This window comes from Lycium barbarum, chromosome 4, assembly GCF_019175385.1.
Source record: "Lycium barbarum isolate Lr01 chromosome 4, ASM1917538v2, whole genome shotgun sequence".
Lineage (NCBI taxonomy): Eukaryota > Viridiplantae > Streptophyta > Magnoliopsida > Solanales > Solanaceae > Lycium > Lycium barbarum.
This window is the reverse complement of record NC_083340.1, coordinates 14,605,087-14,617,355: the sequence shown is the minus strand read 5'-3', so window position 1 is coordinate 14,617,355 and position 12,269 is coordinate 14,605,087. Positions and strand designations below refer to the sequence as shown.

General features: G+C 32.8%; 1 protein-coding gene across 1 annotated transcript; it reads left to right on the top strand.

Moving 5' to 3' along the window:
- Nucleotides 1-5,756: 5,756 nt before the first annotated feature.
- LOC132635298 (protein TORNADO 2) lies at nt 5,757-7,957 on the top strand. The gene is made up of 2 exons (XM_060351626.1): nt 5,757-6,603; nt 7,451-7,957. The coding sequence occupies exons 1-2, from the start codon at nt 6,106-6,108 to the stop codon at nt 7,769-7,771; spliced, it is 819 nt and encodes a 272-aa protein (XP_060207609.1). The 5' UTR covers nt 5,757-6,105; the 3' UTR covers nt 7,772-7,957.
- The last annotated feature ends 4,312 nt before the right edge of the window (nt 7,958-12,269 follow it).

The following is a 12,269-nucleotide window of genomic DNA, read 5'->3' as shown; positions in this document are numbered from 1 at the left end:
TTCAAAGGGAACCCTACTTATCCAGATGCAATTCTTGTATATCACACACTTGTTCGTGCATTCCTTTATCTTATAGCCATTCCCCATTCATGTGGGGGATTGTTGGGTTTAATTGATAGGTTGAATGGGAAATGGAAGGAAAAGAAGTGGATGGAAAAATGAGTTGTTCCTTCTTACTTTATGAAATAAGCATTTGTCCCTCATAGGTGATAGAAAGAAAAGTTCTCCTACTTAAAAGTAGGAGTACTCCTTCGTGTTGCTAAAGGGTCTCCCCTCGCGCCATCGTCGTCGCTCGGCTCGGCTCGGCTTCGGCTTCGGCTTTGGATTTGGTCAAATGATCTGATTGATTGATAATCTTTTTGGACCAAATTTCCTTTAATTTTAATTATTTAATTAATTAATTAAAGATCCTGACCCGTGACCTGACCCGTTTTCTTTCTTTCCTGGATTAATTTAAAACATTTCCCTCCATTTTTTTTTCCAACGGAATTTTTCTGAAAAGTTGCAAACCTTTTCCCAAACAGGCTATATATTTCTGTTGATCCTCAGAATTTTTCCTTACGAAATTTTCTGATATTCATCTTCTTCTTTTTCTGCACTTCTTAAAACTCTCATGTGATATACTACCTTCGAGTGGTTCACAGTCACCTTAATTTGCTGTACCGCTATTTTGGTGAGTAAATCGTTCTATCTTGGGAGGAAAGATTCCAAAATCTCGAGTACATTGAGGGAAATAATTTCCTTAAGGACACACTGTGAATTCAATGGGCTCGATTTGGTTTTCCATATGCTGTTCAAATTATTTTCCAGTTTCTGTTAATTTCGTTTTCTACAGTTTTGTAGAATCTGTCCAGGTTATGTTTTCTGTTTTCAGAAATTATTTTTTTACTGTTTAAACGTTTTTGCAATACAGTTTGAGAACACATACAACCCTAAATTGTCTCTAACCAAGTCCTGAATTTCCCAAATTCTAATATTAGGTTGAGAAGTGATCCTATCCCTAAATCTGTTGGCTATGAACTTAGCATTGCACATCTTATTCTTGTTAAGTGGAGTGCACTTGTGAATAGGATGGTAAGTTTTCACCATAAAATCCCTTGATTTTTTTTTTATCAAGACTAGCATACAACCTTCAATTACAAATCTTCGACTTACACCTACACCTCACCTTCTTCTTCTCATTTGGTTTAAGTTTCAACTGAACACGGTATTCAACAGCATAATTATCTATTGCCTCTCTAAATACTTCAACATTCTCAAATAGCATGCCTAGATCAAAAATACTAACCACACAATCTGGATCATACCTTAATTTGTTGCTCTTCGTTCTACTTGAAAAGTCAACACCATGATCAACATCCCCATCCAGCTCATCATCTGAATCTTCATTACACTCTTCAACAGGACTATCAATATACTGCTCATCCCCTGCTAAGCATCCAGTGTATTTGGAGGCCTTATTCTTTCCAATATCTTTAAAATCCCTGTCTATTTTCCCCCCACCTAGGGGTACCTCAGCAATGACAGTTGATTCCTTTCTCCTTGGTATTTGCTTCTTTAATTTACTTCTCCTTTCGTTCCTCAAAGAAATTAACTCTTCATCAGCTTCACTATCATCTTCATCTAGTATTTTATCTAGATCTGACTCACTACTAGCCAAAAATGATTCTCCATCATCAGTTTGTTCACCATCATAAACATCTTCAACATTCACTTCCTCTCTACTAGCCTCTTCAACTTCAACAGTTGACCCTCTCTCTTCAACATTAGGAATATTTACAGACCCTCTCTCTTCAACCTCTTCAACACTAGGAGCATTTACAGCATTTTTTTTTTTTTTAGAGTTTTCTATGTTTTCTCCAGCCTCAGTATTTATATCAGTGTCAAAAGCCATATTTGTTATCCTAGATGCATCATTTACCTTATTTTCACCTACCTCTAACCCAAAAATAAGACCAGTAGGGTCCACATCTTAACCAGTTGGCCCGACGTGTCCAAGTGGCACATTAAAAGATGTCTTGAAGGGTTCATATGGTACGAACCTCAGTTGAGGGGTCTAAGTAAAATTTATGGACAAGTTTGAGAGTCTGTCTATGACTTAAGCCTTTAATAAATTATGTATTTATACCTAATTATAATCGTTTTCATCAATAGAATGTACTTTTAACTTGTTAACTCACCATACGGTCAAACCATTTGACCTGTGGAGTAATTCTCTTCAATAAATATTGGGATAATAGTGTTTGTTACAACGATGGAAATGAAAACAAGCGTTACAAATGAAACTTGGTATATTCCCTTAGTTGATTTTGTTATTCTACATTTCTTATTAATTGATCAAATAGTTATATAACGCCATCCCAAATAGGGTAAGTAGTAATTTTTTTTTTTTTATACTAATCTCATTGGACACGTGTTGCACATTTTAAATATATATAATATTCTTCAAATTTACCTTCTAAAAAACATTTTTTTGTGCGGAATGCCCTTCAAAGGCACTGGTTTTTAATTTTGTCCCCTCAAATTTGAAATATTTAATTTTTGTCCTTTGCCTAATAATTCATGGGTTCCCAGTTTCAACTAGGGGTGTTCATGGTTCGGTTTGGATCGGTTATTGATTAAAATCATAACCAAATCAATTTAGTCGGTTTTTAAATGTCTAAAACCATAACCAAACCAAATAAAATAATAACCACCGGTTTGGTTATTGTCGGTTTGGTTAGGTTTGATTCGATTTTTCGGTTTATGACTAGCAGCCATGAGAGACTCATCAGTAAAACATTAAAAAGTTAAAAAAGACATGTCTTTTTTTTTGTTCAAACGATAACTTTTATTTATAGTTTAAGGTGGAACATACATCATAGAAACATTTTCACTATTAGTGATAGTGTAGTACTCAAGTTACCCAAAGTTTCTAAACTATTACATATAGAGCTAAAAACTAACTTAGTAGTGGCTGCACCATTTTTGTCATCTTAATACACATACCTGGAAATAAAGTAGAGCATTGTTACAAACATACATATTAATTAAACATAAAGACTCCCTAAAATTAAAATTAAAATATATGAAATAAAAAAACTTTGTGTAATGATCCTAAACTTTGGGGCAGTACTTGCATTTTGCCCTCAATTCTCCCATTTTATTAAAAAAACTTTATGTAATGATCCCAAACGTCAAATATTTTTCTATCATTATCCCCAAGGCTAAGGTCTCGACTACAAGTTGTTGTTCTTTTCTACTTTTTAGGAGGATTACCCACGAAAGAAGTATTAGGGCATTACCATATGCTTGAGTTGCAGCAAATGCTGATGTTACTGAAGTATTTTCTATAGGAACCTTCAAATCTACAACCTCTGTCCTTTTCATATGAAAAATATTAGAAGTTTAGGACCCATTTAGACAAGAAAAAAGAAAGGTATAAATTCGGAAAAAAAAAGAAGAAATAACCTAAAATCAAATGGCTGACAAAGAAAGACTAAAAATTTAAGTTAAAGACATTAGATTCTAACGTGAGCTTCCGTTAGTAGGTTTACACTTAACACTTAAAGAGTTAAAAGTCTTAAAATCATGGGCTTGAACATATTCTTAAAAACATGGGTCTTAAACAATCATGTGAAATAAATAGACCAAAAATCAAATTAATGATTAAAAGGTATAAAATATTTATAATTATTTATGAAAAACTGATATTATACATATAAATAATTATAAAATTTATGTATATAATTTATCGGTTTGGTTTGGTTATTTATTCGGTTATTTTTTAATAGAATCATAACCAAACCAAATATTATCGGTTTTTAAAATTTAAAACCAAATCAAACCAAACCAAATGTCGATTTTTTTATTCGGTTTGGTTTTGGTTTTAACCAAAACCGTAAACAGTCCTAGTTCCAACCCCACCTCAATCAAATATTTAAAAAAAAAAAAAAAAAAAAAGCAAGACAGAGGGTTGTAGCAAAAATTAGGTTTATTCAAGCAACCTCTGCCTGATAGGCCTAACTTTGCCGTAAAGCCTAATTTTGGGTAAAAGTTTGCCTTAAGGCAAATCTCTGCCTGAATAGACCTAATTTTGCTACAAACATCTATCTTATTAATTTTTTTTTTAACCGAGCAGAAATTTAAACCCAAAATCTCGATATATTAGGAGAAGGATAAACATTAAAGACCAGTGCCTTTGAAGGCCAATCGTGCAAATGGCCCTCTAAAAACTATTTAGATCAAGAGTGGGAAAAAGTGCTCTTTTATCACGTGTCCAACCCTATCTGGCCCAATTAAAATCTGGACAGGGCTCAGGCATTTATTTGCGCGGATTGGCCTTCTTTTGGGGTGGTCTTTAATTTTTGGCCCTCAAATTGGTGGTCCTTAATATTTGGCCTTCGCTTAACACTCAGAGGTCCTGGGTTCCTGGGTTTGAACTCAGGCTCAGTGAAAAAAAAATCACAAGACATAAATTAGAATTCGCAGGGCAAAAGTTGGGATTCGCAAGTTGGACCCAACTTATAGCCTAAGGCAAACTTTTATCCAAAATTAGGCCTTAAGGCAATGAAAGTTAGACTTTAAGGCAGAGGTTTGCAAAATTCCAGCAAAATAATTTTTTTTTTGCCTTAAGGCAGAGTCTGAAACCCAACTTATGCCTTGTAATTTTTTTTTTAATTTTTGACCGAACGAAAATTTGAACCTAGAACCAAAAGGCTCGTAGCTAAAGACAAAAATTAAAGACCACTGATTTGAGGGACAACATTAAAGACCACCCACAACGAAGGCCAATCCTGCAAATTGCCGGGCTCAGGGGCCTGGTTGAGGGGTCCAATAGGTCACAGTTAAAATTATAAAAAGAAATAATTTCAACACCTTTTATATATAAAATCTTATGGAGTAAATTAAAACATCATCTAAAAATTATCATTATCGTAAGCTTGAAGAAGTGAGACTTGAATTTTAAATATGAAAAGTGAGTTTAAATCAAGCTAGTGTTATAGCAAAAACTTGGGAATATTGGCACGGATGAAAACTAGTAGTTCAAATTGAACATATATATTTCCTAAACTTCAGATATTATAATTAGTTCAAACTTTATATACACATATATATTTGAGTTTGGTCTTTTGCAAGATAAACTCCACATTCATACGTTGGATGTTTATGAAACTGTCAAAGTTAAAACTTCACACCTCTTTGGATTATTAGCTTGTTTGGTCAAACTTCTAAAATCAGCTTATTTTAAAAAGTATTTTTTTTTTTAAGTATTTTTCAAAAAAATACTTTTGGCAAAAAGCAGTTTGTGTTTGGCCAATTAATTAAAAAAATACTTTTGAACAGCAATTAGTGTTTGACCAAGCTTTTAAAAAGTGTTTCTATTTGTATTTTTCTCAAAAGTACTTTTAAAAAAAGTGTTTTTGAGCAAAAGCAGTTTTTTTTAGCTTCTGAAAAACTGCTTCTGCTACTCCCCAGAAACACTTATTTTCTCCCAAAAGCTTACTCAAACACTTTATTTTTTTTCAAATAAGCATTTATTAAAAAAATAAGTATTATTTGGGAAAAAATAAGCTTGGCCAAACAGGCTAGTAGTAAGGTAGACTAAGGAAGAAGAGTATTAAACTGCGTAGTTCAGGAAAATAATTAGGACAAAAATAATTAAAATATGCATCTAATAAACCAATGTCAAGGAGGTATTGGGTGAAAGAAAATAAATGAAAAAAAGGAGTAAAAGCAAGTTAAAGGATCTCAGTGTAGATGCAACCTTGGAATATTTAGAAATTTGAGACACCCTATGCCCTACATTGCTCTGTGGCAGGACATGGGACATGAGTTTTGATTCTGCTCTATGTTGCAACGAATTTCTTCTTTCCCTTGCACTTTTGTTTTCATTACAACCTGTTCCCCTTTTGAAAAAGCAGCACTTAAAGTGATTAGACATTTCCACCCAAAAAAAAAAAAAAAAACCCTATCTATACAAAAAACCATTCTTTTCCTTTAGTAATTTCATGGATCCAAAGTAAGGAACAAAAAGTGTTTGTTACCCTAGATATCAAGAACTCTTATCTTCTCTCAAATCTCCATCTCTCAAAATCTTTAGAAGAAGAAGAAAAAAAGTCAAGAATGGCACTAAGTAATAATGTCATAGGGTGCATTAACTTTGTAGCCATGCTTCTTTCAATTCCAGTAATCGGTGCTGGAATTTGGCTAGCAATGGAAACTGACAACTCTTGTGTCAAGATTCTACAGTGGCCAGTTATTATATTAGGAGTTCTCATTTTGGTTGTAGCACTTGCTGGTTTTATTGGAGGGTTTTGGAGAATTCCAGCACTTTTAATTTTCTACCTCATAGCTATGCTTATTCTCATAATTTTGCTAGCCTGTTTGGTAGTTTTTATTTACATGGTCACTATTAGAGGTTCTGGCCATATGGAACCAAGCAGGACATATTTGGAATATCATCTTGAAGACTATTCTGGCTGGCTTAGAAGGAGAGTTCAAAGTCCTTACAAGTGGGATAGAATTAGAAGTTGTCTTAGCTCCACAACAATGTGTGCTCAATTGAATCAGAGCTATAAAATGGCTCAAGATTTCTTTAATGCCCCTCTTAGCCCTATGCAGGTAATTTTTTCTTTCTTTTAGTATTTATGTTTTAAATATCCTTAATTGCATGAGGTCATGGTTTTATAATTTTTCAACTCATATTAAGTAGACGTTTGGACATGATTCGGTTGAGATCTAAAAGAAAAGGTTTTGTGATTGAAAAGATACTTCTAAAACTTATTTTTGAAACAAGAAGTTTGAAGTTGGAACAATGGGCCAGTTTTATGAACAAGCACTTATTTTTTTTTGAAATGATATCCAAATGTTATTTCAAATCTTATTCGTGGCTAAATGGGTTTTTTGCTCGATTTAGGAGAGCTTGAAAAATAAGGTAGGTAGTTGCTCGTAATTTTCTGCACGTATTAGGGAGAGAATTTAATTATTCGTGTTAGTACGTTCACTTTAATATCCATTGATGGGGATTCGTATGCTTGTAGAAAATGCGGAGAATTTCTAATGCTAGTAAAATTAATTTTTTAAATAATAGTTTGATGAGAATTTGAGAAGGACTTAAAATAGAACGGCATGAAAAGTGAGGATTCGTAAAGTCTAGCCGAATTTGTTTGTGATGGAAGCTTAGTTGAAGTTGTTTTTGCCCCTGTATCAAGGAAAGCATTAGAAATGCTGATAAAGGGGAACTTTCTTTCCTCAGAGAAAAACCTTTTTAAACATGTTATTATACCTGGAGTGATTCCCCCATCAAACAAGTACTACTACATACCTAAAGCATAACAAGAATTAACATTAGCAAACAGGCTTTAGTTAAAAAGACACAAGATTCTAATTCCTTTTTTCATGTGGTAATATGCCTTGGATTTACTTCTTTTTAGATAGTCTTCAAATTTTACTTTTTTTTTTTCTGCAGTCAGGGTGTTGTAAGCCACCAACACAATGTGGCTACACATTTGTGAACCCAACATATTGGATTAGCCCTATAAACAATGCAGCAGACATGGATTGCTTGAATTGGAACAATGACCAAACACAACTTTGCTACTCTTGTGATTCTTGCAAAGCTGGATTGTTGGCTAATTTGAAGAAAGAATGGAGAAGGGCAGATATTATTCTTCTCATTACTCTTGTTGGATTAATTTGGGTTTATTTGATTGGGTGTTGTGCTTTTAGAAATGCCAAAACGGAAGACATATTCCGTAAGTACAAGCAAGGTTATGCTGATACTAATTAGCTTGTACGTACTTATGACAAGAGGCAGATCCGGAATCTTGAGTCGACTAGCCCGAGATGTCTCTACTTATGAGTTATGTTAATTTGATGTATTAGAAGAACAGCTAGTTGTAAAATGCGGGATTTATGGAGGGTGATTCTGATTTCTATTGAATTTGTAAAACAGAAGATTTCATATTTGGATTAATATTTTTCATGTTTGCAGTATCAACCCCAAAAAACAGAAAAAGAAAAAGGAAAACACTTGTACCATTTATGTTAAATATTTATGGTTTATCATATAACATTGGGATTGATGCCTTGACTATTTGGTCTGAGAAAATTGACTTTTGTGGTTTAGGAGAGTGATGCATCACGAATTACGAATAACAACAGTTTAACATCATTTACGGAAGGCGCCGAAAGGTCATCTTTTTACTAGTCCTTCAAAAAATAGTTGTCGTGTGTGGGTCATTCCTTTTTGAACTTCAATATTCATAGGACGTTGCTCCTTATAACTTTTTCAAGATTAAGCTATAGGAAGTTCATTATTATCGAATTTAAAATTTGAAGTTTATATGATAAATACATATATAGATAGTGATTGAAGTTAGGGTTTTAAATTTATACGACAAAAGAAAATGAATTATCTTGTGTGGGGTTTTCGTGTTTGAACTTCAATAATCAAAAGAAAGTTGCTTAAATTTGGCCAAGATTAAGCTGTGGTAAGTCTGCTCTATGCACTAAAAATGGCTGTAAATTTTGCAACGCCCATGAATCTTGTGTTTTGGGACTCTGTTATGTACTCTATCCGTCCATTTTTAGTTGTTCATGTTTGACTTGACACATCTCTTAAGAAATACGTAATTAATAAAATGAGTCCATTTTTAGTTGTTCATGTTTGACTTGACACATCTCTTAAGAAATACGTAATTAATAAAATGATAAATTTACTCATCACGCTTTAAATATAATAAATTCAATGTTTTGAGGGATACATTGAGAAATGATTATAGTTAATAATAAGAATAAATTAAAAATTAAGTGATAAATTCTATCTTGATGTTTTGTCCAAATCGAACAAGTTAAGCGAACAAATAAAAATGAAAGGGGCACAATGTGGCACTAAATTATTTGGGGAAAACCACACTGACGACCTATTAAAGACAAACTATTTACCATTTTTTGGCCCCAGCCATTTTAATTACTTGGAATACCCATTGGGCAGAAATACACTACCCGAAGCACCCATTAGCCAAGGCTCCAAGCATGCATTCACTTCGCCATTTTGTCCGTGCTTTGACTACGTGTGCGGATTAGCTTTCTTTTTACTACTAGTTTCAACTTTCAATTATTCCTTTTTCTTCTGGTTCTTTCTTAACCGTTTTTTCAACTTTTTTTTTTTGCATTATTTTTTTCGGTCCCTTTCTGGTTGTTTTTTCCCTTTTTTTTTGTCCTTCCATTTTCTTTTTAAAGATATAGATTAAAGTATTAGTTAATTATATTTAGTTTTATAAAAATGTATAAGAAAATAATTAGATAAAAACTAGTTAAAAACAATTGCTAAAGTCACTAGCTTATTTATTAAAAACTAAACTAATGAAAAATATATTTCTATAAAAAAAAAAAAAACTTTCACAAATGATAATAAAATTTATATCTTAAATTTGACTCTATTTCTTATATTTTTTTACACATAAAATTTGCTTAGACGAAAATAAAATATCAAAATAAGCTTAAACTCAATATATTTCGTACTTTTTAATTATTATTTTTCTTTTGAAGGAATGAACCTGTCCTATGTGATATCCTGTCAGTATATATATACACAACGTGAGTATCATATGGGACCGAGGAGTTCTTTTTTGTTTAAGAAATGAATCAGTTCTTTATAATACGCTGTCAGTATATGATATATACCATGTGGGTATCATAGAGGATTAAGTTGTATTTTTCTTAAAGGATTGAACCAATTTCTGTGATACCCTATCAATATATGATATATACCATCTGGGTATCATAGAGAATTGAGTTGCATTTTTCTTGAACAAATGAACCGATCCCTGTAATACCATATCAGTATGTGATATATACCATGTGAGTATCATAGACGATTAAACTCTTTGTTTGAAGAGTGAGTCGGTCCTCTATGATATCTTGTCAGCATATGATATATCATATGAGTCATTCATCCATGATACCATGTTAGTATATGATATATACCATGTGGATATCATAGATGATTCAGTTGTGTTTTTCTTGAAGGAATGAACCAGTCCTCTATGATACCCTGTCAGTATATGATATACCGTGTGTATATCATAAAGGACTGAGTAGTATCTTCTGAAGGAATGAATTTATCTTCTATGATGCCATATGATATATACCATATGGGTATCATATATAGAGGATTGAGTTGTGTTTTTCTTGAATGAGTGAACTGTCATTCCTGTATGATACCATGTGGGTATCATAATATACTGCAATAGTATACTTCAACTGCTACTGATTTAATCTACTATATGCTAAAATAAATTATTTTTTGAGATATAGAAAAAAAAATATATCAGCTATCCTTTTATTGATAAAAAAAAATAAGGAGCCAAAAGATTTGAAGAATTAGATTATGAAAATAACGAAAATAAGGAAAAACAATTTGAAAAAAAAAAAGAACTTAGAAAAGGAGAAAAAAGTAAATGAAAATCACCGGAAATTGAAAAAGAAGAATAAATAAAAACAGCAAAAAAGGTGAATGAAATTATATTATAGAGATAAGAAAGAAAGAAAGAAATGAAATTAAAAAAGAAACATGAAATACATAGATAAAAAAAAATAGAAAAAAAGGAGCTAGAATTAAATATGGAATCAGATTATGATGAAATATATATATATATGATTTGGGAAAAATAAATGAGCAAAAAACGGGGAAAATGAAAATAAAATGAGAAAAGAAGAAAAGAAAAAAAAAGAAATAAGTAGAGAAATAGAAAAAAGAAAAGAAGAAAAAATAAGCAATTACCTATAAAAGCTACATTGGTAAAAAGGTGATGCATACTTTGATTCAATTCATGAAGGTGAGAAGGAGAAATTTTAGGTATGCACCATATAATTGGAGTGTGATTGTTGAGGCATTACAGAGATATTCTCCAAAGATAAGAGTAACACCAGTGACTTGGAGAACTCCAGATATTGGATGGATAAAAGTCAATACTGATGGAGCCTCAAGAGGAAACCCGGGTAGGAGTTCATGGGCCTTTTGTGTAAGGGATGAAAGGGGAGATGTGATACAAGCACAGGCCAGAGAAATAGAGGATCTTCAAAGCACCAACACCGCGGCAGAGGCCCTAGCCATTTTACAGGCTCTCAGGTATTTAAAAGACAGTCAATGGGATCAAATAAGGATAGAGACAGATTCACTTTTGCTGAAGAACTCTATTCAAAGGACATGGGAAATTCCTTGACAAATCATTACTATGGTGGAAGAAATTTGGAGAATAAGTGAGGAAAAAGTGGTGGTGATAGAGCATATTTATAGGGAAGGAAACAAATTAGCAGATCACTTGGCTAATTTAGCTTTGGACACAGGGGACATACAATTCAATTCCTTTCATGACATGGAGAGCCACTGTAAAAGAATTGTGAACAGTGACAAATTACAGCTGCCCTGTCTAAGAATTAGATCATGTTAAGGAGACTGAATATAGGGGGAAGGTGGGAGAAAAGGAGGTCCTCACACTCAAATCCTTTGGGAGGAGAATGTGAAGGATTTGGTTTACACTAACTGTTTGCTAATGGTTGCAGGTACACAAACTAACATAAATGGAGGATTTTAATTCAACATGTACCACAGAACAACCACACTGAAGGAATACCAACAAGCAGCGAAACACAGTGTAATCAGGATGTTGAGAAGTTTTACCAGCATAAATTGCAACTGGTTGGAGGCACTTTTGACAAATGACATGAAGTGGAATTACTGCTCCAAATGATTGAGCACATGGAACACAACAGACCTCTTGAGTACACATGGGCATACAGTTTCTATTTAGTGGTTGTTTCTTAGTTGGTGGTATTAGCACCCCGGGATGCTCATCCTACTGAGAACTGGTCATTAGTTAGAAAATGTACTGCCTTGGTGCATATAGAGGGCCAAATATAGAGCATGTGAGATATAGAAACAGAAGTTCTTTATGGAGCAATTATTTCAAATTTCATTCTATTAGTAATTTTTTAACAATTTGTAATATCAAATTAAGACAAGTTATAAGTCTTAATTTGATCATTAGTTTAAATTTTGTATTTTCATTAGCCTTTTGGCTAGAGTTGTACAAACTTCTGGATTTTTTGATAAAATTTATAAAATTAGCCCTAGGCCAAAAGCCTAGTGGACTTTTATTAAAAAAAAAAAAACATTGGTAAAAAGGAGCATGAAAGGTAATTATTTTAGGTGTTGTGGGCATTGATGTCATTTCCCTAAAATTAAAGACCGGTCCATTTGAAGAACAAACCGTGCAAAAATT

Coding starts and splice junctions, on each gene's coding strand:
- LOC132635298 (XM_060351626.1), top strand. CDS start 6,106: ATGGCACTAAGTAATAATGTCATAGGGTGCATTAACTTTGTAGCCATG. Junction 6,604..7,450: donor CCCCTCTTAGCCCTATGCAG/GTAATTTTTTCT, acceptor TTTTTTCTGCAG/TCAGGGTGTTGTAAGCCACC.